The 25,197-nt window shown below is 44.9% G+C and overlaps 2 protein-coding genes across 4 annotated transcripts in view; one reads left to right on the top strand and one right to left on the bottom strand.

Annotated features, from left to right (window-relative positions):
- The window catches only part of GDAP1 (ganglioside induced differentiation associated protein 1), a 49,246-nt gene extending 46,061 nt beyond the window's left edge, over positions 1-3,185 (bottom strand). The window contains exon 1 of the mRNA XM_070477189.1: positions 3,161-3,185. The gene's annotated coding sequence lies outside the window, so the exon portion shown is untranslated. The remainder of the gene's footprint in view (positions 1-3,160) is intronic.
- A 907-nt stretch (positions 3,186-4,092) lies between these two features.
- Positions 4,093-25,197, top strand: part of JPH1 (junctophilin 1) — an 88,330-nt gene continuing 67,225 nt past the window's right edge. For all 3 annotated transcript variants that reach the window (XM_070477185.1, XM_070477186.1, XM_070477184.1), the window contains exons 1-2: positions 4,093-4,790; positions 10,382-11,141. In XM_070477185.1, coding sequence (XP_070333286.1) covers positions 4,412-4,790; positions 10,382-11,141 — 1,139 coding nt within the window. In that variant the 5' untranslated portion in view covers positions 4,093-4,411. The remainder of the gene's footprint in view (positions 4,791-10,381; positions 11,142-25,197) is intronic.

Genomic DNA, 25,197 nt, shown 5'->3' with positions numbered 1-25,197 from the left:
TGCTCAGTAGTGTCCGACTCTTTGCAATCCCATGGATTGTAGCATGCCAGGCTCCTCTCTTCATGGGATTCTGCAGGCAAGAATACTGGAGTGGAAAGCCATTCCCTTTTCCAGATTTTCTTCTGTAAAATGGTAATAATACTAGTACTAACCAATGGGTTATTATGAGATTTAAATGAATTAATGCATGTAAAGAATTTAGTACCTAATCTAGCATAATATAATTTCCTTCAAAGTTTTGAAAATCATTAATATCGTCATTTGATGCTTCTTCTGACTTGATGTTGTCTACAAAGTTTCTGGCTACATTTCTTAACTTCTGCATTTACTGTGGGAAAATTTCTTAAATTTTCATGAATGCTTTATTATAAACATGCCAGTAATCCTCTATTTTGAGAAGGGCATGGCAACCCACTCCAGTATTCTTGCATGGAGAATCCCATGGACAGAGGAGCCTGGTGGGCTACAGGTCATTGTATCTCAAGAGTCAGGACACAACTTTCAACAACTGAGCATGCATGCAGTCCTCTATTTTATTGAAGTATAGTTGATTTAAAAATAACAATGTTGTGTTAATTTCTGCGGTACAGCAAAGAGATTCCATTTTATATATATATATATATACACATATATATATATATTTCTTTTTCATATTCTTTTCCATTATGGTTTATCACAGGATCTTGAGTATAGGTCCCTGTGCTATACAGTAGGACCTTGTTTATCCATCCTATATATTACAGTAGTAATACTAACTTTGATTTATAAATCAAGTAATTTTAATTCTATTTGCTCTCTTACACTTTGAATCAATAAACACACTTTAGACAACATACACCTCCACGTCAGCTTTCTGTCATTTGTAGTTTTATTAAAAATTCTCAATAATTCTAATGGGTAAATAAAAGGAAATCACTGATGAAATTTTAAACACAGCCTCAGCTTTAAAAAAAAGATAAGACTCTAAGCCAAATATCCTCACCACCATGTTATCAGTAACATTCACACTCAAATGGCTCACTTTTTGTTATAAACTTTTTTAGAATGGAAACCTACTAGCGCTGGGTTTTGAACATGGAGGAAAACCAAGAGCTAGCGTGGCTGTTGGCCCCTGGGCTTTAGTGGCCTCCCCCACCCCACCTGTCAAACTAACATTCACATTCTCTTCTTACTAATCCCTTCTTAAAGCTAAATTCAACTCCCCCTTATCCAGGGCAAAGATTCAGAGTGAGAGGGAAAATGAGGACATTACTAACCCCAGCTGGTAAACTGCAGCATTATTCTACTGCTTCTATGAGCAGTGCCATCACTGTCAGCACCTCTTTCTCTTCCTGGTTCTTGTTCCCTGTCTTCTCCAGTCACCACCATCAAACATGAACACTGACATTAATGAACACATCAGTGAAACTGGAGAAACATTCCACCAGGACGGCAGCAGGCAAATGGGAGCATGGCTGGAGTGGTTACTTTGCCAAAAATTGTTCAGTGAGCTACCAAAAATTAGATACTAATTTTCACCCACAAAGAGAGTCAGTGGCAGAGTTGAGTTAGGACTGATTAGTTGAAATTTAATAGCAGACATCGGGTGGTGGAATCTTTCTTTGAATGAAGGGTCTTTCCAAGGAAGACATCTATTAGGGATAGCAAGAGGAAGAGATTAAGGGATAAATGGTCATATCTTTTGTCATCCTCAAATCTCCACATTCTCCCGGGAAGTATCCATACCACCACCCTTTGTCCATCTACCTTAGATGGACTTCACATCTATTATATAAGCCAGAAACTTACTCTGTGCTGTATATTTCAGAAAGTCCATCATCTGCCTGAGAGCTAATTAGGAAAAGTACGTGGCATAGTGGTAAAGAATCCGCCTGCCAATGCCAGACACGCAAGAGACACGGCTTCCATCCCTGGGTGGAGAAGATCCCCTGGAGAAGGAAAGGGCAACCCACTCCAGTATTCTTGCCTGGGAGATCCCATGGACAGAAGAGCCTGACGGGCTACAGTCCATGGAGTCGCAAAGAGTCAGACACAACTGAGTGCACACATGCAAACACACACACAGCATTAAATCGTTCTACCGTGCTTGCAAACAAAAGTTTATACCTCAAATATTCATGTATGTAGATCCTAACACACATGAGTGGGTAAAAAATCAAAAAGGGAAAGAAACAAAGGTTGTTCTACAAAGAGAGCCAGTTCAAAAATGGGGGGAAAAAAGTATGTTGACCTGAGCAATCACAGTTTCTCATATCAAACAGAACCCCAAAATAGATGGAAATGTCTACAGTAGCTCCTGATCCTGGTGTGCCTGTAACAGAAAAATGGAATTATGGTTCAGCTGCGGAATCCTGGGCCCTCGTTTTCCCAGTGGCCTAAATCAATCCCCAGTCCGGGGACAAGATGCTGAGCAAGGTGCGTAATTATTTCAGGCCACTAGGGTAAGCACTATTCCTGGCAACTCTGTAGGCAGCGCCATGGATGAGGGTTTCTAATCCTCTTTGGTGATTTGGTTCTGTGCAAACTGAGATTTTTCTTTCACTATTTCAGCCAGATAAGCAGGAAAGGCCAGCTCCAGTCCTGAGCTAGAGCCAATCAAGGTCAGTTTCAGTTCCTTTTCTGTGCGGTTTAGATTCCTTTTTCCTTGCTGCCTTCCCTGACACCTGTCCTTATATTTTTATCTGATTATCAGAACCTAGTGAGAGAACCCTTGGCAGCCTCTGGTGCTTACTCTGTCATGCAAAAGCCTCTAAGTCTAGGGGACATAAATACTGTGCAGAGCAGAGTCCTTGAAAGGCCAACCTAAGACCCTGGCTATGCACCACAGAGAGGCGTCTCCCATGGGGATTTTAAGGGTGAGGTTGAAACTCGTGCCTGCTTTTACCCAGAGGCAATACTGACGTTTCAACTCACCTATTAACAAATCTCTCATGTTTTGCTGGACACTGCCCCCACAATAAATTCAGTTATTACTTAACAGAAAGAAAGTGAAAGGTAAATCTTGACATTCCCATTTGGATGATGATGAAGTAGAGGTTTAAAAGAGTTGTGTACACTGATTCAACCAAGCAGTGTTGTAGCTGGAAAGTAGACCAGCTGACACCTGTCCTCGGTTTTGTAGGTCACAGACTTCGTAAGTTTAGAGCAGTGTTTTACTTACCATGTTCCTCCTTGAAAGCTTCTATTTAGCTTCTTAAATTGTGGGTGCCAGTGGAGAGGTACGAGGTGTCCATTCCAGACACTCAGACAACATACACAGACTGAGCCGTCTGCCTGTTGAGTACACAGCTCCGGGCTGAAGAATTCCTAAGGTTGTTAGAAGAACACAGGAGACTTCAGAGGGAGCAGGCTCTGAGGTGGATGCGAATACCTAAATCCCTACAAAGACAGATTAGAAACATCCTCTTTATTATTACAAACCAAAAAACCGAACCCATGTATTCTGTGCTTTTTCAAACTGCACTGCCCTCCCCCCCGTATCTTCATTAAAGAAATGCAAACACATGTGCTTCAAGACGGGTAGGTGTAAAAGAACATTCTGCACAGTTATATCTAGGCTGTCGCAGACTTCTTTCACATGCAACCATCTATCCGGGGGATGTTAATTCACGGTGACAGCTGAGCATGACAAACGCCACGGTACACAAGTTGGAATGCCGGAAAACAGGCAACTACGAAAAGCCCCTGCAGACAAACGCGCCGCAGAGTTTTCTCCCTCCACACACACGTGGCCGCACTTCTAGGCGCTCCAGCACGGTGATAAACCCAAAACACACACACACACACACAAACACACACACCCCGGAGCCTCCGCCGCCCTCCACGCCCGCGCCTCGGTCTCCAGGCAGGCGGGCACTCGCGCGCGCCCCTGGGCACACTCGCCGCCCACCCGCATCTCGCTACGCGGCACAGGAGCGCCGGGCGGTCCCCCTGTCCCCCCGCCCGCCCGCCGGGGAAGCGGCGGCTCCCGGGCTGGGGGCAGGGCCGGGGGCGGGGGGGAGCTGGCAAGGGAGGGGAGCGCCGCGGGGCCGGGCCTCAGCGCCCAGGGAGGGGACGAGGGGCGGGCGCGGGGCGGCGCCCGGCTCACGTGGGCGGGCAGGAGCAGCTGAAGGTCCGCTCCGGAGCCCGGGCTGTCCTCTCGCGCGCGGCGCTGGCCCCGGGCGGCGGCGGCGGCGGCGGCGGCGAAGGAGGAGGAGGAGGAGGAGTTGGAGGAGAAAGGCGGCGGTGGCGGCAGCGAAAGAAGAGGGGAGGACGGGGGCGGCGTCGGACTGGAGCCGAGCGGCGGCACGAGCTGCCCGGGGCGCTGTCGTGAGCTCGCCCGCCGGGCCCCCACCCCCGAGCTACACCCTGCCGTGCCCAGCTCTGCCCGCGTCCGTGCCCCCGCGGGGAGCGCGCCGGGGCTGCCCCCCGAATGACGGGCGGAAGGTTCGACTTCGACGATGGCGGCACCTACTGCGGCGGCTGGGAGGAGGGCAAGGCGCACGGGCATGGCATCTGCACGGGGCCCAAGGGCCAGGGCGAGTACTCGGGCTCCTGGTCGCACGGCTTCGAGGTGGTCGGAGGCTACACCTGGCCCAGCGGCAACACCTACCAGGGCTACTGGGCGCAGGGCAAGCGGCACGGGCTGGGGGTGGAGACGAAGGGCAAGTGGATGTACCGGGGGGAGTGGTCACATGGCTTCAAGGGGCGCTACGGGGTCCGGCAGAGCCTGTGCACCCCCGCCCGCTACGAGGGGACCTGGAGTAACGGGCTGCAGGACGGGTACGGCGTGGAGACCTACGGGGACGGAGGTGAGCGGCGTCGCTGGCGGCTCGGCTGCCCTGCGAGCTGGGCGCTGGGGGAGGGCTTTGCCCCTGACTGCGGGGCCGCGGGGAGGACGCGAGGCGCACGTGTCCGGAAACCCGCCAAAACACCTGGGGGAGCCTCCCACCCTCTCCCGCGGCCACTCTCCCCGGGAGGGGGCGTTAGGACGCGGCGGGTGCGCGGGGGGTTGGATCTGACCCGGTTTTGGGGGCGGGCGGTGTGTCCAGACCGGGGGGAACAAGGCGTGAAGACACCTGGCCGGCGCCAGCGCCGCGCTGCCACCGGGAGGGAGCGCGCCCGGGAGGGCTGGACTGGGAAGAGGACGCTGTCACTTGAGCCCGTCACATTACGTTCCTGATCCCTCCCTCTCCCGGCCGGGTTTGAAATCGCCACTCCCGTGGAGTGAGCGAGCGCCCTGGGCTTGGAGGCTGGCGGTCGCGGCGCACCGCTGCCGGGATTGGTTTCACGTGGAGTCGTATTTCGCCTCCGGTCCTCTAGTGGCCTAAAGATAGAAGCCAGAACCCCAGAACTGGGATGTTGGGGAACTGTTCCTTATCGGAGGTGCATTTGGAAAGTAATCGTAGTTATGGGAGTGGAGAGGCCACCTGATGCAGCGGGTGTTCAAAGAATGCGGGGTTTTCTTTCTTGTTTTCTTCGCTTTCTTAAAGTATCGGTTATCTATCAAAAGAAGGTAGTCATTGTTGATCTGGAGATATCTGGAAAAATTACCAGGAAAACATTTTAGAAACGAACAGTGAAGTCTGTGTTTTAAAAAATACAATTGAAAGGTGTATTCCTATAATAGCTAAATTAACAGCTACTTCACTCCTGAGAATAGCAATAGGCAATCGCTGGTTTGCCCTAAAGTGTGTGATGGAAAACAGCATGCTGGCTGTGAGCAAAATTCACCTAATTTTAATATTTAGCAATACTTGCAAAAGACATTTTGTATATAATAGGGCAGAGTCCCCCCTCAACACTTTTTTCCCCAACCAGGAAAAGTATATATTATTGATACAGGTGTCAAAACCTGATGAATTTGCTTGTGTAATAAACCGAGAAGGACGAATGGCTTATGCTTTGGCAAAACACATTTTCTGATAATAATCATAATTAATTGAAAAGGGTTGTAGAAGGCAATGTCACATTTTGGAATTCTGCAGCTCAGAGTTGGAGGATATTAAAGGGGTCCAATTAAAAGTTTGTCCAGCCCAGTGCAACCCCAGTCAGGCAACTGCTTACATAAAAGCTTATACAATTTGTACACTTCACTTACTCAGAACACTTGGGCCATGTTTCACATGCAAACCGGCAGCATGGTAGGACTGGCTAAAAAAGACATCTTTTCATCCTACACTATAAATAAAGGATATAGTTCTCATGGATTAAAAGTGGGGCGGGGGGGAATGTCTCTAATAACTGTATATGGGCTGCATGAGTTTCAAGTTCCACAGTAGTTAATTAGGGCCCTTAAATGTTCTCAATGGGCATAGAGCACCTTAGTTGACACCCATATAAATGTGTTAGCTTGTGACTGGATTTTATCAGAGGCCCCAGGTCTACAATATAACTAAATTCCATGCTCAAAAGTGGAATGCAAATCTTATCTTTCAAACGTGTGCATTATTTTACAACCTTTCAAGAAGGTGGTGGATAGTTCTTCAGTATTTGGAAGGCTAAAAATAAATGAGTCTTCTTTTAAAGTTACTACTCATTAAACAAAATCTCTTGGTTTAAAGTATTCATTATACCTAGCAATCAAAAAATATATATAGCACAGTAAAGGTCCTCTGTTTATGTGTTGCAGAAGCTCAAATAAGTGTCTAGGGTGACTATGGATAATTGGCCTCCTGTTTTAAAACTAGCTTTTAAAAGAATTTTTTAAAAACCTCAAAATTTGGCACTACCACAGGACAGCGGTTTTCTTTTTCTACCAAGAAACAAAAACAAACAAACAAATATGCAACCAATTAGGAAAGGAGCAGGGGGAACTCCTAAAACTCATTATTGAATTCTTACTGTTACTTTCTTTCATATGTCAGTCAGTTAATTAGAAAGTCCTGAATCATAAAATGGGGGTCTAAGTGGAAGTGTATTGCTATAACTTATTTCCTGCAAAGATTTTGGCCACAATAAGACAGATCGCTTCCACAAGCTTTACTTCTTGCCTCCGCACCACCACAAGTCCATCCCTAGAAGCCTCGGTCAGACTTAAGGAAAATCTGATTGCATGTATTTTGTGGTGACGTTAAAACTCGGGAGGAAGGAAGTTGTAATTCCATTGACAACTATCACTCGGTTTATTTTACTAGTGATCTGAGTATGAAGTGTTGCTGAAATAGAAACCCCTGAATATTAAGTAAGAATAGCTAGTACAGTGCTCCCAAAATCCAAGTCTAGGTGCCCAGAATATTCGGTAAAAATTCGGATCCTGCTGTGGTTCGTTTTTTCACCTGTCATGAAACTATTAGAATATATCTAGAAAGACACATTGTTGTGTTAATTATATGCATTCCTGTCCATGCACATTTTCATTCATAGCATGTAGATTTAAATTTGGCACATTAAATCTAAATTTGACTGGAATTCTCTCTGAATTGGAAGTCTTCCAGTACAAACTTATTTAGTGAAAATGGCTGTATCTAGAAAATCAGCTCCCAGATGAAAAGTCATGCAACATCCATAAAAATATTTTTTTAACTTATGAACTATGCATCCATATGTAAGAAATTGAGAGGAACTAATTAGAAACTTTGAGCAGCAGGGAGCAGGTGGAACCCACCTGCTTCATAAAGAAAAAGAGGCCCTTTTTCCCCCACTTAGGTTCACTGACTAAACTAAACCTACTTTAAATTTCAGATGAATCACTAACACTTTGACTGTAAATTAGTTTCTAGCAATTCTATGGAGGAATTCTTCCCTGTACTGTTCCTCAACAGGGTAAGATGGGAATACAGCCAATGCCATTGTTCTGCTTTCTCTGCTACTACGGTCAAGTAACAACTTAAACTTTCTAGTTACTGCTGTTGCCTTAAACCACTTAGATTTGCAAGCAATATGTCTTTGGAAACTCTAGTCTTCTTTCGGAGATAGCAGATTAAGGAAACTAGTTGTTAATTTCCCCTCGGTGTTAAACATTTCCTAAGATAGTGTGGTTGTGTTTTAAAAGTGTAAGTACTTCTTGATATGAAACAGTATGTTTGGAAGTTCTAGCAAAATTGTAGAAAAGTTAGAGGAGAATGATTATAGTGTTCCTTGTTTATTTAAACAAAATATTTTAAAATAAGGTGGTTTGTTTTAGTGCATGTAAGTCAGGTTGTATAACTTTTATCTTAGAACTTGCATTTTTATCTCTCTAGGCAAAGGGAAAGTCAGTTGCAATTTTCTAATAATTTCAGTTTCCTTCTGGGTTACAGTGGTGGTTTTGGAGATGGCTAATACTGAGTAGAAAGCTTCTTGATCTGAAATGTTGTATTTGATTGTCTTATCCTTTGGGGTTTATCCTTTTGGGAAAGTCATGGCCCACCCACCTCCTCAGAAGTTCTGAGATGTCAGATTAAGATGTTAAGACCTACCCAGAGTATGACATTCACAGTACCAGACCCCCTTTGTTTTGAGTTGGCCAAAAAGTTCGTTTGGGCTTTTTGTCAGATACATAGGGGAAGAACCCGAATGAACTTTTTGACCAACCCAATATGTTGTTGTCACCCTGCTGCTGTCTATTTATATACCAAAAATATGTCAGAATGAACAGAGAGAGATGGTAGTCTTGCAATTAATCAAAACTTTTGACTTGGGAGCCACTATGGGCTTTAACTTTTAAGTGCATGAAATAATCAGTAAGCAGCACTTCTCAGTATTTTAAAAGTAAATGTATGCCATGCAATGGAAATTTTTTCATGGCAATCTGAAATGAAAAGTATACTGCAAAGTAACTCTATATAACCAGAAACTTAAAGGAGTCAAGACAGTTATGATTTACTTTCTATAATATTTGTGAGTTAGAAAGAATACAGAGGTAATTATATTTTAATATTTCCATGTAACTTCTTTGGAGGGCTAGTTTAATATAAAATTTGCCTTTAATTAAAAGGAAATGGGACTCAATTTAGAAGAGAAAATTCTAAATTCCTAATCTTAACATCCAGTTCCTCCTAAGATGATTTAGGAAGTTGCTCCAGGTTAATTTTTAAATGTCTTTGCTAATTTACTTAATAGAAAAACTTCTGAAAACAAATGCTTTAAATTAGAGATTATCCTATTCCTGAGAAGGCATAATATTCATTGAAAAAAATGATCTGGTGATGACAAAGTTTTAATGTACGCTGTCAAACACACCTATCCTCTGAGATGAATTCCATAATATTAAGAGTCGAAGTTTTCCTCGGACCTTATTTTAGTTTTCCCAAAGGTAAATAGTGCATGCTTTTTAGCCACCACAGCTGTTTATTATTATTAAGTCATCAAACATCTACATACCATAGGACACACAGCTAGGAGTGTGGAAGTTTTGTGTTCGCCTATAAAGTAATGCCTGCCCTCAGAATGTTTCTAGTTTATGATGTGGTTCACAGTACAGTGGCAGAAGCTAGGAAAACCATGAGGAGAATGACCAGAAGAAAGCAGAAATTTAGCAAATATGGGACAGCTCTTGACCTTTTCACTTGGAAGTACAAAATGTTAAAACAAATTGCCCGTTTTTTCATAATGATTCACTGTATTCAGAATATATATTCTATTTGTCAAATCCCTCTCAGCTTAAAGAGGTTCACCCAAAACTAAATAATAATCCTGAATATTAAATAGTTTTCCCTGCCCTAAAGAACATGATGAATGTGGTAGAATGAAAATGTAAGAAAACTTGTTTGACAACTCATGTTCCAAGCATTCAGATCACTAATAACTTTAGGTCTTTGAGCTTGTTGGAATGTCAAACTGCCAGACCTTAAATCTTTCATTTTTCAGTTAAATTAGTAAAAATACAGCTCACAAATAGAGCTCATTTCTTCCTCTGCTATTGCACTGCCTTCCTCAAAGGGGGTTTTGATGTGTTAATTTCAGGGGAGAAAAATTTTCTAATGATCACTCTCTTGTATTAGAAGTCAGTGCTTTGTAAAATGTTTTCAGTGAAAGGCAAAAAAACCCAAACACCTATCGGAAAAACCTATGTAGATTTAGATTAGAGATTATCCTATTCCTGAGAAGGCATAATATTCATTGAAAAAAATAGTGTCAACAAAGTATTAACGGGCACTGTCAGGCCCACCTTTGATCTGAGATGAATTGCATAGGCTTAAGAGTGGAAAATTTCCTCTGACTTCCTCTCAATTTTACCAAAGGTAAGCAGCACGCTCGTTTGCTGATACACAATTACTGAAATGGCCTAGACACGACACTTCAGGGTGGGGATTCACAAAGGGAATTTCCGAAGCATGGCTTAGAGTTGACTAGGCAGTGTGCGGGGTTGGGCCTTGAGTCCCCGGGCCTGCGCGCAGGGCTCTCCAAGTGCGTACCTATGCCCCGATCGGCCTCCCTCCGGCCCCGGACTCACGCTGTGCTCTCTCGCGCTCTCTCGAAGGTACCTACCAGGGCCAGTGGGCCGGCGGCATGCGGCACGGCTACGGCGTGCGCCAGAGCGTGCCCTACGGCATGGCCACGGTGATCCGCTCGCCGCTGCGCACGTCGCTGGCCTCGCTGCGCAGCGAGCAGAGCAACGGCAGCGTGCTCCACGACGCCGCGGCCGCCGCCGACAGCCCGGCCGGCACCCGCGGCGGCTTCGTGCTCAACTTTCACGCCGACGCCGAGCTCTCGGGCAAGAAGAAGGGCGGCCTCTTCCGCCGGGGCTCCCTCCTGGGAAGCATGAAACTGCGCAAGTCCGAGTCCAAGTCTTCCATCTCAAGCAAGCGCAGCTCGGTCCGCAGCGACGCGGCCATGAGCCGGATCAGCTCCAGCGACGCCAACTCCACCATCAGCTTCGGCGACGTCGACTGTGACTTCTGCCCCGTGGAGGACCACGTGGACGCCACCACCACGGAGACCTACATGGGCGAGTGGAAGAACGACAAGCGCAGTGGCTTCGGCATCAGCGAACGCTCCAACGGCATGAAGTACGAGGGCGAGTGGGCAAACAACAAGAGGCACGGCTACGGCTGCACCGTCTTTCCCGACGGCTCCAAGGAAGAGGGCAAATACAAAAATAATGTTCTGGTCCGCGGAATAAGGAAGCAGCTGATACCAATAAGAAATACAAAAACTAGGGAGAAGGTGGACAGAGCGATCGAAGGCGCACAACGGGCAGCCGCCATGGCCAGAACCAAAGTGGAAATAGCGAACTCCAGGTATGTAAACGCCGGAGGGGTGGCACTGCCCGGGGCTTTGGAAATGGTAGGGTATCAGATAATCTGTGTGTGTCAGTCCTTTGGCGGCATAGGTTCCAGAACCAGAAGTGGAAAAGGATTCAGCCCGATAGAATGAGGCAGAAATGTACCTGGAACTCTTCTGAAACTCTCCATCCTCAAAAAGTGTTGAAGGTGCATTGCAGTCCCCTTCCTCTTACTTCCTTAATACGAAACGTGATGGAGTTCACTCAGAGCCTGTGTACATTTCCCAGAGTCCAGAAAGTTACCTTTTTTAAAAAAGACAAAAAAGCACCCCTGAAATACTTACAGAGAGAACATAGTACATCGTGTGCTGGAAAGAAGATATCCATCCACATGGAAACCTACCCAGTGTAGGTGAACCTTTTTATTCTAACATTAAAGTTGCAGGTGTGTACAACTCCTCCCTAGAAAATTATCCTCATTTATAACATTCACATTCTGTTTATTGATGCCTTCTAAGTGAAATTGGTTTTGAGCAAGTGATCAAGGTCTAAATAAGGCAGAAATGGAGAGTTATATGACAAAACCCGTCAAGCATTCTTTAAACAACAGAACCCACCTGCATGGGAAAGGCAGAGGGACTGGGGCTCAGCAGAATCCCCCCATTCTAGGCAAGAAAGATTAGATCACTGGTGTATTAAAAAGAAGCGGGTAGGGAGAGCCTGACACGGACAGATGGGACTGTAGTATGCCAAGTTTGAAAGAAAGAGCGGTAGAGAAGGGCTGGAGTGAGTAGGAGAAAGCAGTGAATAATAGATTGAGAAGTGGGGTGTATGTTGGCAGAGAAGGTCCATGCGCCTAAAGTTTTACCATTAAGAGCTGGATTCAAGCATTCAACCAGAAGGATGGAGAAATTGGTTGGGAATAGAGAATTTTATTAGGCATGGATGTCATATGTTAGACAAACATGAAAACGGGCTGGTTATACATGGAACACTTTATTCTTAGGCTTATTTCAGCAAATACTTACTGGCCCCAGTTCTGTGTGATTTCAGATATATGTTTAGCACAGAATATTGAAAATCCTTTTCTTTCTTTAGTAGTATTCTCCCACTGAAGTAAACCTCTTTATGAAACCAAAGACTTGTAGCATGTCTTCAAACTTTAATTCTTAACATTAAATTAATAAGCCCTGCCTTTTCTTTGGTGGAATCACATGAAATTTCTGATGTTCAGACTTAATATACAAAAATGGCCCATTTCATATTGTTCAACTTACTATTTCCAAACATCTGAGATTTCTTTTTTAAAAATGCTCCTGTTTTATGGCTACTGTTTACTTTTAAGTGTCGGACACACTGGAAACTGGAGGCCATCTTGTGTTTTGCAATATTTTTAGATATAAAAGTACTCAAGATTTATATCTCTATCCCAAACTGACCCAGTTTTAAAGTTAATATTGCCTGTTAATAGGCACAGACTTTGCGGAAGGGTCTTTCCTCTTCTCTGCTGGGCATCATTTATTTTAGATCATGGTTTTCTGTGATCACCAAGCATTGCATTGACTTGTTTTTCACGTTGCTTGTAAATAGAGTACTTGGCACATGTAACCTTGCTAGCCTTCGTGGCCCTCAGCTAACTTTTAGAGCTAGAGAGATACTCTTTGTTAGTTCTTAGCCTCTAATTTGAAATGCACTCTTGGCTTCTTCTCTTTTATTGTCACCTAGTGATATACAAGAGGTAATTCAATCTTGGCAGGTGAAAAATGAACCTATGCGGGACATTCTAGCAAATGACTTTCTTATGCTTGCTTTAATTATTGACTTATGCTTAGTTTAAATTGGAGGAACCTACATAATGAAAGGTTGTGATGCAAAGATCGCTGATTATAACAGTTTCATAAAATTCTTATCCAAGTCGTAGCTAGCCACAGTCTCTCTGTCGAAAGTCTTTGGGGGAGGAGGGTGTTGCATAGTCTGCAAGTATTGTGTTATGATAGTTTATAATCAACGAACATCTTAAGACCTTGTACTAACTAGCTTAAGACCTTGTACTAACTAGCTAGTTAACTACTTTTAAGATTTCACTTGGCTTTTTAAAAAATACTCAGTTCATTTTGCTAAGTGACATAAGTCCATCACAGAACAAATATATTGCATAATTCTACTTATAGGAATGATCTGTAATGGTCCAACACGTAGAAGCAGTGAAATGGTGGTTGCCAGGGGCTGAGGGAGCATTTGCAAGGTGCTCTTCCAAGGTATAAAGTTTCACGTTAAGCAAAAATAAGTCCTAGAGCTTTCTACCACATTGTGCCTGGAGATAATACTGTGAAAAATAAGTGAAAGTGTTAGTCACTAAGTTGTGCCCAACTCTTTGTGACCCCATGGACTGTAGCCCACCAGGCTCCTCTGTCCATGGACTTCTCCAGGCAAGAATACTGGAGCAGGTGACCATTCCCTTCTCCAGCGGATTTTCCCAACCCAGGGATTGAATCTGGGTCTCCTGCATTGCAGGGAGATTCTTTACAGTCTAAATATTGGGCACTTAATGTTTAATAGGGTAGATTTCATGTTAAGTATTCTTACTGCAATTAAAAAAAAAAAAAACCTACTCTTTCAATGACACAGTAGGAAAAAAAAAATGTTTACTACCCTGTTAACCTTTTATATTTTACTTTCACTGTTTTAGCCTCTTTCCAGGTTCTGCTTTAATGACTTCTCCAGATACAGAGACTTGCAACTTGCTCAGTCCTTCCTGGCCCCTCTAGCAGTTGTTATTTACTTAATGTGTTTTTGTCTTTAAAATATAATCAAAGGTTTAAGAACATAAAGACACTCTTCCCCTTTCCCTGCCCCTTTTTCTGCCCCAATGATGGCAGAATAAGAACTAGAAAGTAAGATTCCTGGCAGCGGCCACTGTTGAAATCACTAGTTCACCATTAGCAGCAAAGGGAGATGATGGGTTAATAGTTACTGACCACTTGAGTTTGCCTGACTGGTAGTGTAAATTATTGTTGTATTGCTGTTATTTCTTATGCTATAGAGATTGTTGCTTGTTTCTGAAATCCCAAGGAAATGGGTCCACCTTTGTACCATCACCTTATTTTAGCTTGTAGCAAAGCCTTGGAGGGAAAACAATCGTACTCGCCAATAATGGCAGCTCAGGAAAATCAGGAGACATGGTACCAGCCAACTTCAGCCCAAAGATTCAGGAAAGCATGGTAAATCTCTGGATCTTTACTTCTTAGAAGAGGCAGTGGTGCATCGTCCTAGGAAACACAGGAAACTTATTTCTGAGGTCTTATTATGGACCCCTGTTTATTCCTTCTAGATCAGGGAATATGAGGATCGCCTAAGGGGTAGTAGATGATAGAAATGATGCAACAGTCTATAGATACTGAGTTTCCTTGCAGGTTAGCATTTAGAGTTAGAGCTTTAAGGGATGCTAATAATTCGTTGGCTCCTGTAACTTTTCTATTCTAATTCCAAAAGTACCATGTTTATAAGATTTAACAGAATGTTTTGCTCCCCCCTTGTCTTGGTCTTGAGGGTAAAAATCATCACATGGAATTAAGATAGTGTCTCAACCTTGATTTTAAAGAAACGTTCAGGAGGTTCAGGAGGAAGGGGAGGAGCCCTTTACATCTCAAGCTCCTCATTTCTGGAGACAGAGGCTGAGGCACTGCTTGGGATCACCTCACTCTCCCTGTCATATCATTTACTTTTCTCATTTGGTCATTTTTTTGCTCCACTAACTCTTGACTTCAATAATTCCCTAAGAGAGATGTTCAAATGACTGTCAAATGAAAAATATTTTAAGGAAGAATTTTAACGTGAGGCATCTGGTTGAAAGACAGCAAACAAGTGACCCTTGGAGAGCCACACTTCTGTGGAAACGAACAGATAATTTAGGAAGGGGTATAGACAATGGCAACCTACTCCAGTACCCTTGCTTGGAAAATCCCATGGACGGAGGAGCCTGGTGGGCTGCAGTCCATGGGGTCGCTAAGAGTCAGAGCGACTTCACTTTCACTTTTCATTTCATGCATTGGAGAAGGAAACGGCAACCCACCCCAGTGTTCTTGCCTGGAGAATCCCAGGGACGGGGGAGCCTGGTGGGCTGCAGTCCATGGGGTCGCTAAGAGTCAGAGCGACTTCACTTTCACTTTTCACTTTCATGCATTGGAGAAGGAAACGGCAACCCACCCCAGTGTTCTTGCCTGGAGAATCCCAGGGACGGGGGAGCCTGGTGGGCTGCCGTCTCTGGGGTCACACAGAGTCGGACACGACTGAAGCGACTCAGCAGCAGCATAGACAAAAAAACAGCTTTGTAGCATCTGGGACTTAGAGAGAGTTGTCGTCATCATTTAGTCACTAAGTTTTGTTGACTCTTGTGACCCCGTGGACTGTAGCCTGTCAGGCTCCTCTGTCCATGGGACTTCCCAGGCAGGAATACTGGAGTGAGTTGCCATTTCATTCTCTGGGGGATTTACTGACCAGGGATCAAACCTGTGTCTCCTGCATTGGCAGGTGGATTCTTTACCCCTGACCCATCAGGGAAGCCCCTTAGAGTAGTTATTTGCTATAAGGGTGGAAGAGGCGTGATGAAAAGGCCTAAAGCAATTGAGAAAATAGGTGTTTGTTTATGTAGTCTGATTGTGTCAGATCAGAAGAAAGAAAACTAAGGGAGGATGGAGCTGAGTGGGAGAGTGGCCCTAACCCACTGACTCTGTGGCCAGTCTCACTGCAGCTAGTTGGGCGGTGGGCTGGGAGGCCCCCAGGACCGCTCTGAAGTGTCACTGATGGGACAGTCCAGTTAGTGGGGTGGGACCATCTGCTCTCAACCTCTCCCCAACCATCACTGCCGCTTCCGGTGGTAATGGCAGCACCTTGACCATGTGCTGTCCCCTGCCCAGTCCTGCTGTGCTTGTCACAAGAGTCACCCTGGGGGGGCGTGGAAGCAGCCAGATAGCACACGGACGAGCCAGCCTCAGAATCAAGGGGTCTGGTGAGCTTGCTGTGTCCATATGCCGAACCAGAGATCAGAGTCCCTACTTGGCAGTTTCGAACTTACGTATTAAAATGACATAATATTTTTGTTTTAATCCTACAGGAAAAATCAATTTCCCCTACTTCTTTTAGAAAAAAGGTACCTTACAATTTCATGCCACTCTCTCTTTCCTCATTGCCCAGGATGACTCAGCTATGACAGTTTTCCTTCAGGAAAGTCTTCGCTCATCTCTCCCTATGCCTGGCGCCCCTGCCCAGCTCCCCTGGCCAGCCGCTCGGGGTGCTCCCAACTCTGGTTTAAACCTAAAACCTCCTCTTCACAGAGGGTCTCCCTACCCCCGCCCCCTCCCACCCCACTGCATCCCCCTCATACCAGACCCCCCACCCCCTGCTCCCCCCCCCCCCCCCCCAAATCAGTCTGCATTGTCACTGTGTTTCAGTATATTTGTGTTGTATTTTTCTCCGAACTGGACTGGAGAGCCAGGCTCTGAGGGCAGCTGGGCTCAGATCTGTAATTCCCAGCAGCCAGTTTAGATCAGGGCACTTTTATAAGAGCTGTAGTAAATATTTGATGAATGAGTGAATTAAATCCTCACTGCTTTGGGTTTGAACAGTGCCAGTGCTTTTAATTCCGTTTTGCCGGACGTTTTGAAACCGCAGTTCTCAGGCAGGAAACCTCCTTCTCACAATTCATCATCGTATAATCTGGCAATAAAGGAAGTGCAAAAAATGCAAAGGTGTGTGTTACAGCTGCCCTTTCCCCTAATTAGGTCAACATCATTAAAGTGTCAAAACTAAAGCATAGCCAGGGAATACGAGCTCCTGGTTAAGCTGAACTGTTAACTCTTTTTTTCATGGGTATGAACTGGCCAGGAATACCTGTGAGCACTTACCTGAACAGATGAGAAATTTCCAGGAAGTCAGCTTTTACTAACTGCAATAATGTTGGCTCATCCTTCATAGTTGACGTCACCAAAACTTGTGATAAGGCAGAACATAAGAGCTTACTGTCTCTTAGAAATCTAAGTTTGCTAAATATTCAGCTGTTTCCTTTTGAAAGTTTTTCTTGTCCAGTGATTTTGGGGTCATTTTTCGTATTCATTCAAATAAGTGAATATGAAATCAATGGGACAGTCTCTTACAAGGTTACGCGACTGGATTCACGCTTCACTTATTAGTAATTAAAACCCAGAATCAGCCATGAGTCAGTGCATGTTATGGATCCAAATTAAGTTTATTGCCACCAATTATAGGAAAAAGCTCAGTTTCTGCCAAGCAATTGTGAAGGGCAAAGATTTTGAGATTCTTAAATTCTGTTGGACAAGAGGGTTCTTTCTCTTTTGAAAATTGATACTATTATAGTTTATCTTCTGTATTTATGTATTTTCAATAATATTAGTAGCCATATCATATCTTTAAAAACAGTTTTAAGTTACCTTTTCCATGAGTTTTTTTTTTCTTTTATGGGGGCTCTGGTTAATTTTCCACTATTAGCGAAAAGTGATTTTTTCATGGGAAGCTGAATTTCGTATAATGCCTCGTAAGTCATTTTAATGAAAAGTCTGTTAAAAAAGCAATTTGTGGGGAAGTCGCCTAAAATATGGGAACCTACAACAGAGGAGAGAATTGGCATTTTCTTCAGTTGTGTCTCTTGTGTTCTTCCATATCTGCCTTTGCTGTCTGTCAGCCTTTGTCCATCTGCTCTCACCAGCCCCCTACAAGCAAATTTCAGAGGTTTGATTGAAACACTCAGGCCCTGAGGTGCAGAAAAGTTACCATGAGTGGGGATTGATGCTTGACTTTTTCCATATGGGAGGGTCATTTTAAGGGTTGAATGAGAGAATGGGTTTCATGGGACTTTAACCTGTACATCACTGTGTCTAGTTAACATTTTAGAAAGTGTGTTGCCCTTTCGGGTGCCATTCCCAAAAGGGAAGGTTGATAGGAGACTAAGAAGGCAGGCTTGGGAAGCAGCAATAGGGCTAAGCAAAAGGGAAGGAATTAAGTTTGCCAAGCTTGACCACCTGTGTGCAGATGTTTGCGTGTGTGTGTCTGTCTGTCTGTCTGTCTCCACACCCACCCTTTTCCCAGAAGCCTCAGTCAGTTTGGAGTCAGCATACTATCAACAGATTAGATTTTTTGAAACCAAAGAGAAGATGAACACAGAAATGGCATGTGTGTTTCTATTAAGCTAGGCTAAACCGAGGTCCTATCCTGAAGACGAGAGGGCAAGGACTTCATATTTTTGGGTATATTCATGTAGGTCACCACTACCCTTAATGTGTGTAATGGTTTCGTATTGCACATAAAAGTTTTATTTTTTATTTTAACTTTTTTTACTTGGCTGCAGCAGGTCTTAGTTATGGCATGTTAACTCTTAGTTGCGGCATGTGGGAGCTGGTTCCCTGGCCAGGGAGGGAACCCCGGTCCCCTGCCTTGGCAGCTTGAAGTCTTAGCCACCGGGCCACCAGGGAAGTCCCTGGATTGCCCATTTGAAAAGTTTTAAATACTTGTTTCTCCTTTTTTACCAAAGATTGCCCATTTCCTGCGGGAGCAAGTGAGGCACCTGCTCTGATTTCCTCACATTCTTCTCCAGGCTGTTGAAAGACACACTTCTTCCTATCACAAGGCCCAGGACCTCTTAAGGGGCCCAACAGTCCCTGAGAATTCTGCGGTGTGGCGAGAGACGGCTGAGACCACACAGATGACCTCGGCGTCAGCCCTCTGGTGCCCACGGACAGAGGGCCGAGCCTGGCTGTAATGCTTGTCTAGGGGCCAAACTCAGGGACACAGGGCAGGCCCACGCCCGTTCCTCTCCTTCAGCTCTGACGTTACATAACTTGGTGGCTTAACAGGTCATTACACGTGACATGGGAACACACTGTTTCCCACACCTTATAAAGTGTTCTTAGGCCATCTCGTTTCTAAAGATCTCTCTTTAAAAAATTCTTCATCCAGCCCTGCCAGTGCCAGGCCCATTCAGAAACCCTGGGGCATTGAGGTGAGCCTGAGTTTTCATGATTAACTGGTAGGTCCAAGTAATTCCGATTTAATGAAACTTGGTCTTGGGCTGTCATCCTTGGAAGACCGCACAGTTACCCACACTTCAGAGCCATTAGAAACGTTCCTTTTGAAACCCTGAATGGTGTAGGCACGGCTGTCCGCTGTGACTGAGCGGGGAGGGTGAGGAGAAGGGTGCCACGTGTGGTGTGAGTGGGACGTGAGGCCATAGTCAATTCTGCAGAGACCTATTTGCTGAAAACCAGCTGTGAGGACCGGAGGGAAAAAAACAATCCAGGGTGATGAGAAGCTAGGTTTTGGGGACACATGTTGGCCTGGTTTTAATTGCTGACATCTGAGTTTGCTGCAGACAGTCCAGATTTCACAGATTCCATCTCAGTGAACTGTGAAATATGACACTTGACTGATTCAGTCAATGTGAAAAATGAAGGCAGCAGGTACTTTTTAGTACAACTTGGTTGTGATGGAAACCACGCTACTGTACTGTTTACTGTAAGGCTGAAGGTGTGATTGCATTCGAGTTCCATCCCATGGGCTCTGTGTGAACCTACCCTTTGCCCTGGAGAAGCTCTGTTTAGGGGGCCAGTGGCAGGGTTCTATGCACATGCTAACCTAGCGGGCAGACGCCTGGGAGCCGCAGCTGCTAGGCGGCCCCAGCACCCCGCTCACAACTTTCCATTATGGATTAAGCTGACTCTGCCAATCTCACTTTACTCAAGACACCAAACTGGACGCTTGCAAGACCAGTGCCTTGCAAATCTTTGAGATGCTTTTCTTATTATAGATGAAATATGAACATTGTGTTTAGGAACAGGATCCAACAAATGCCAAAGGTATTTATGTAAGTCACTCAGCTTTAGTCCAATGGCCTCTTGAGATGACAACCAAATCAGCTTTTAATAATTTTGCCCTTCTGTTTCGGTTGGTGTTTCATATTTATTCGTATAATATGCTCAACTCAGAATAAGCTGCTTTATCAGAAATTTAATTAAGGTGTGAGGAATCAAGGTTGCCTTGAAAGTAGTACAGCTCTTTGAAGTCAAATCTTCTTAGAGTTTCCCTCTGCACCCAAAGAAACTTATTCAAGCCATGTAAAATACAATTAATCCACTTGCTAGTATTTTTTAAACAATTAATTATGCTAGAGATAACACATCATTTGTTACATTTTTTGTTGTTTTTTTCTTAAAAAAAAACTTTAAATGAGGTGAAATTTTTGTTTATTTTGTTCATTTGTGTCCAGCTCTTTTTGGCCCCATGGACTGTATGGGGCCACCAGGCTTCTCTGCCCATGGAATTTTCCAAGTAAGAATACTGAAGCAGGTTGTCACTTCCTCCTCTAGGGGATCTTCCCAACCCAGGGATCAAACCCATGTCTCTTGCAACTCTTGCCTTGGCAGATGGGTTCTTTACCACTAGGGCCACTGGGGAGCCTCTTTAGAGTATCAGGTCAATCAAATTTTGATCTCAGTTGCTTGGTCGAGACATCTCTGTCAGCTTCATATTTTTAATATTGGTGAGGAAGCTTTTTGGAATTAGTATTTCAAGATTTCATCTGTTTACTTCCATCTGTTAGGGGAAAGGTTTGAGATTCATGGGGGTGGAGCCTCCTAGTCAAAACATGATGAAAAATCCTATGGGAGCTTGGTTTTAGGACTCAAGAGTGAGGATGGCGGAATGTCAAGACGATGGAACTTCATTCACCCTCCACCAGCCCTGGCCACTTGTTCCCACGTCCTCCAGCTCATCCCAGTGATTTCAGAGTCAGTTGATCTATGGACTGGCAAGTTGCCTTGTAAAGGATGCAAACACCCTGAAAGAGTGGTACTCTAACCCCGATCCATTGTCAGTTAACACGTTAGTTAACAGTCTGGCCTAGAGTCCCAGAAAAGATACTTGGTTCTCTGTGTGCACGTATGTTCAGTTGCTCAGTTGTGTCCAGTTCTTTGTGACCCCACGGACTGTACTCCTCTGTCCATGTGATTTTCCCAGCAAGAATACTGGAGTGGGTTGCCATTTCATCCTCCAGTGGATTTTCCCAACCCAGAGATTGAATCCATGTCCCCTGTGTCTCCTACATTGCAGGGAGATTCTTTACCACTGAGCCACTTGGGAAGCCCAGATACTTGGTTACCAGCCCATTCATAAGGTTTGGTTCTTATCTCAGTGAAATTCTAATTCTGATTGCTCTTTGTAATATTCATCAATTTCTTATTGTGTAAATATAAAATTATGATTAGGGCCTAATTCAGTCACAGTGTCTGGTTGGTATAGATTTTAAAAAGCAATTACCTATTGGATGAATCACACCTTGCTATGAGTTTAGGTAGTGTGTGGGGGGGTGGGTGGGGGAGGCGGGGAGAGTCATTCAGTTGTGTTCAACTCTTCTGTGACCTCATGGACTGTAGCCCACCAGGCTCCTCTGTCCATGGAGTTCTCCAGGCAAGAATACTGGTGTGGGTTGCCATTCCCTTCTCCAGGGCATCTTCCCAACCCAGGGATCAGACCCAGGTCTCCTGCACTGTAGGCAGATTCTTTACCATCTGAGCCACCAGGAAAGTCCAGGTAGTTCATGAGTTCAGTTCAGTCGCTCAATCATGTCCGACTCTTTGCAACTCCATGAACCGCAGCATGCCAGGCCTCCCTGTCCATCACCAACTCCCGGAGTTTGCCCAAACCCGTGTCCATTGAGGAGGAGCTTAATCATAGGTTGGGGCTGGAGGCAAGATTCTGCAGGTGGTATCCAGCTGGGAACTAAAGGGTGTGTAGACATTTTACGGAAGAAGATGGAGGATAGTGCAAAAGGACAGTGGCACAGTGTGTTAAGGGTGCTATAAAATGTTTGGTAAGGTTGGAAAAGAGGGTACTAGGTGTGGTGTTGAGAGATGAAGTGGAGGAGTAAGCAAGGGCTCTCTGACTTTTAAGGAGAAATTTGGACCTTATCCTGAAGATAGGAGAGAGCTATTGATAGTTTCAGGCAAAAGAATTACATGATCAGATTCTAGAAGTATCACTCTGCTGGGAGGTGGTATAGAGATTGAAAGGTGGAAGGGGCAGGAAATAAGACTGGAGACAGATTAAGTAGTAATCGGCTAACTAGTAATCCTGGTAATCACCCACGGGCTGAGCTGAGCCATGGCAGTGAAGATGCGAAGAGGTGAATGTACGGGCAAAAGCCTCCCAGGCTGACTCAGGAGCCCCTGATGGTTGGTTGATGGTGCAGAGAACAAAAAAGGACGAGTCAGTGACTCAAGTTTCTGGCGTGGCCAACCGGATGGATGCCAGTCCAGTTTATGGAGATAAGGGACAGGGGAGGAAAGTTCAGATTTAGAGAGGAGGAAGAACTGGGATTTTTTAACTTCTTGAGTTTTGAGGTGCTGGCGCTAAAGACAAAAGGGGACATGGGCCTGGAACTCAGAAAGGTTTGTACTGTATCTGGAGAACTCAAGACACTCGCCCTGAAGAGCAAAGACATTGATGAGGCCTGCCATGAAAGAGGAATTCCTTGTACATGATACTAGACACAGCTCTTTTTTTAAGAAGTAGCGGTAAAGCAATTCTCACGTTAAGTTCTCGGGAGCCTTTTGCCTTAACGCAATGTAGGTATCAGAATATCTGTTGCTGAATTTGTGAAATTATGCTTTCTAAGATTTGCGCTCAAGAGACCTACCCAGTGAGCAAGATCTGTTGGCCTGTTTCTGTCTTGGCAACACATGGGAACAAAATATCACTCTCAGAAATTATGCTACAGAAACATCATTTGGCAAACATTTACTTGGTGCCAGCTCTGTCCAGGCATGGCACTAGGCCCTAGAAATAGAGAGATGAGTAAGAAAAAAACCTGTTGTGAAGATCGGGGAAACTGGTAGGTTCCTGTGCACCAGGACAAGAGCTGGGAGCAAGGCAGGGCTGCAAATTGGAGGGACCCGCCAGAAGCACTTAACTCAACAGGAGCCACTTACGGTAGACAGTTTCCTGTGCTGTTTGCACAGGCAACTCTTGTCCGCCTGAGATGCCTTCCATCCCAGGCCCCTTTCCTTTGCCTAGGCCCTGTTCATCTTTTGTGATCACCCTCAAGATCCATAGCAGTCCTGGACTAAGATAGACAAACTTGATCAAATGTCTCTCCAAACGTGTAATCTTACATGACAATAGGAATGCAAGCAGTATATATGCTAGAGTACATAAGAATTGTATTGTGCTGAAGGGAAAATGACTGTGCATTCTTTAAAAAATATCAGAATGTTTAAATATTTAGTGGGGCTTTCCAGGTGGTGCTCGTGGTAAAGAACCCACCTGCCAATACAGGAGATGCGAGTTTTATCCCTGGGTTGGGAAGATCCCCTGGAGAAGGAAATGGCAACCTACTCTAGTATTCTAAATCACATTTTAATTTAAATTAAAAATTCTTCCTAGGGTCTATAAGGTATGATTTTTGACAGTAGCAGAAATCTCATGAGCAGCATGTGGATTCAGAGACATTGAAGGTAGCTGTTGAGCAGTTAGTGAATTTTTCAGCAGTGTTGCCAGATATGGAAGCAATGTACACTCCTTAGCAGTTCCCCCATATATATCACACATCAGTGCAAGCGCCCTTCCCCTTTTGGTGTGAAGATAGCAGTTGGGGTGCTAGCTTTTGGCCACATGCAAACAAGTGTGTCTTGAGTAGTTACCTGGAGCCTAGACCTGTGCCGTGACCTTGTCATCGGTCGTCTCCTCTCATCCCCATGGCAACACTGTGAGCATGTGGGAACCAAGGCATAGGAAGGTCACAAGGCCAGTAGACGTCCTAGCAAGGGAGGATCCCAGGCAGCATCACCATCAGAACCCAGGGCTTTAGCCTCCACTGGACTTTGCGAATTGGGGTGGGATTTTTTTCTTTACCCACATCCTCTCTATAGGCTCTTAAAGGAAGATCTGTCTGGAAGCAGAACTATATAGTCATAAATCACTGCAGATGGTGACTGCAGCCATGAAATTAAAAGTCTCTTGCTTCTTGGAAGAAAAACTGTGACCAACCTAGACAGCATATTAAAAAGCAGAGACATTACTTTGCCAACAAAGGTCCATCTAGTCAAAGCTTTGGTTTTTCCCATAGTCATGTATGGATGTGAGAGTTGGACTATAAAGAAAACTGAGTGCCGAAGAATTGATGCTTTTGAAGTGTGGTATTGGAGAAGACTCTTGAGAATCCCTTGGACAGCAAGAAGATCCAACCAGTCCATCCTAAAGGATATCTGTCCTGATTATTCATTGGAAGGACTGATGCTGAAGGTGAAACTCCAATACTTTGGCCACCTGATGCGAAGAGCTGACTCATTTGAAAAGACCCCGATGCTGGGAAAGATTGAAGGTGAGAGGAGAAGATGATGACAGAGGATGAGATGGCTGGATGGCATCACCGACTCAATGGACATGAGTTTGAGTAAGCTCCGGGAGTTGGTGATGGACAGGGAGGCCTGGTGTGCTGCAGTCCATGGGGTCGCAAAGAGGCGGACACGACTGAGCGATTGAACTGAACTGAACTGCATTTTGGTCTTCCCTGGTGGCTCAGTGGTGAAGAACCTTGCCTGCCAGTACAGGAGATGCAGGTTCAATCCCTGGGTCAGGAAGATCCCCTAGAGTAGAAAATGGCAACGCACTCCAGTATTCTTGCCTGGAGAATCCCATAGAGAGAGGAGCCTGGCGGGCTACAGACCAGAGGGTCACAGAGTCAGATACTACTTAGCGACTTAACACACAGACATGTACTGCATTTTGCCACTGTTTCATTTAACAGATATTATTCATTCAGCAGTCACAAATCTTGTGTCGGAGACAAGCGTAAACAGATAATGTCAGTATAACATCATAAATTCTGAGAAAACATGGAAGAAGAGGAAGAACACCAAATACACGTGGGGTCTACAGGGAGTGGGGCTGAGCGTGAGCTGTGGAGCTGAGGCAGGAAGCAGGTGCTGGCAAGCTCCTTTTGCCTGGAGCATCTTGGGGAAGACTGAGTGTAGGGAACGTGCCCAGAGTGAGTTCCTCCAGGCAGTGGG

Source organism: Odocoileus virginianus, chromosome 15 (assembly GCF_023699985.2).
Source record: "Odocoileus virginianus isolate 20LAN1187 ecotype Illinois chromosome 15, Ovbor_1.2, whole genome shotgun sequence".
NCBI lineage: Eukaryota > Metazoa > Chordata > Mammalia > Artiodactyla > Cervidae > Odocoileus > Odocoileus virginianus.
The sequence above is the reverse complement of the archived record's forward strand: the minus strand, read 5'-3'. Positions and strand labels throughout refer to the sequence as shown.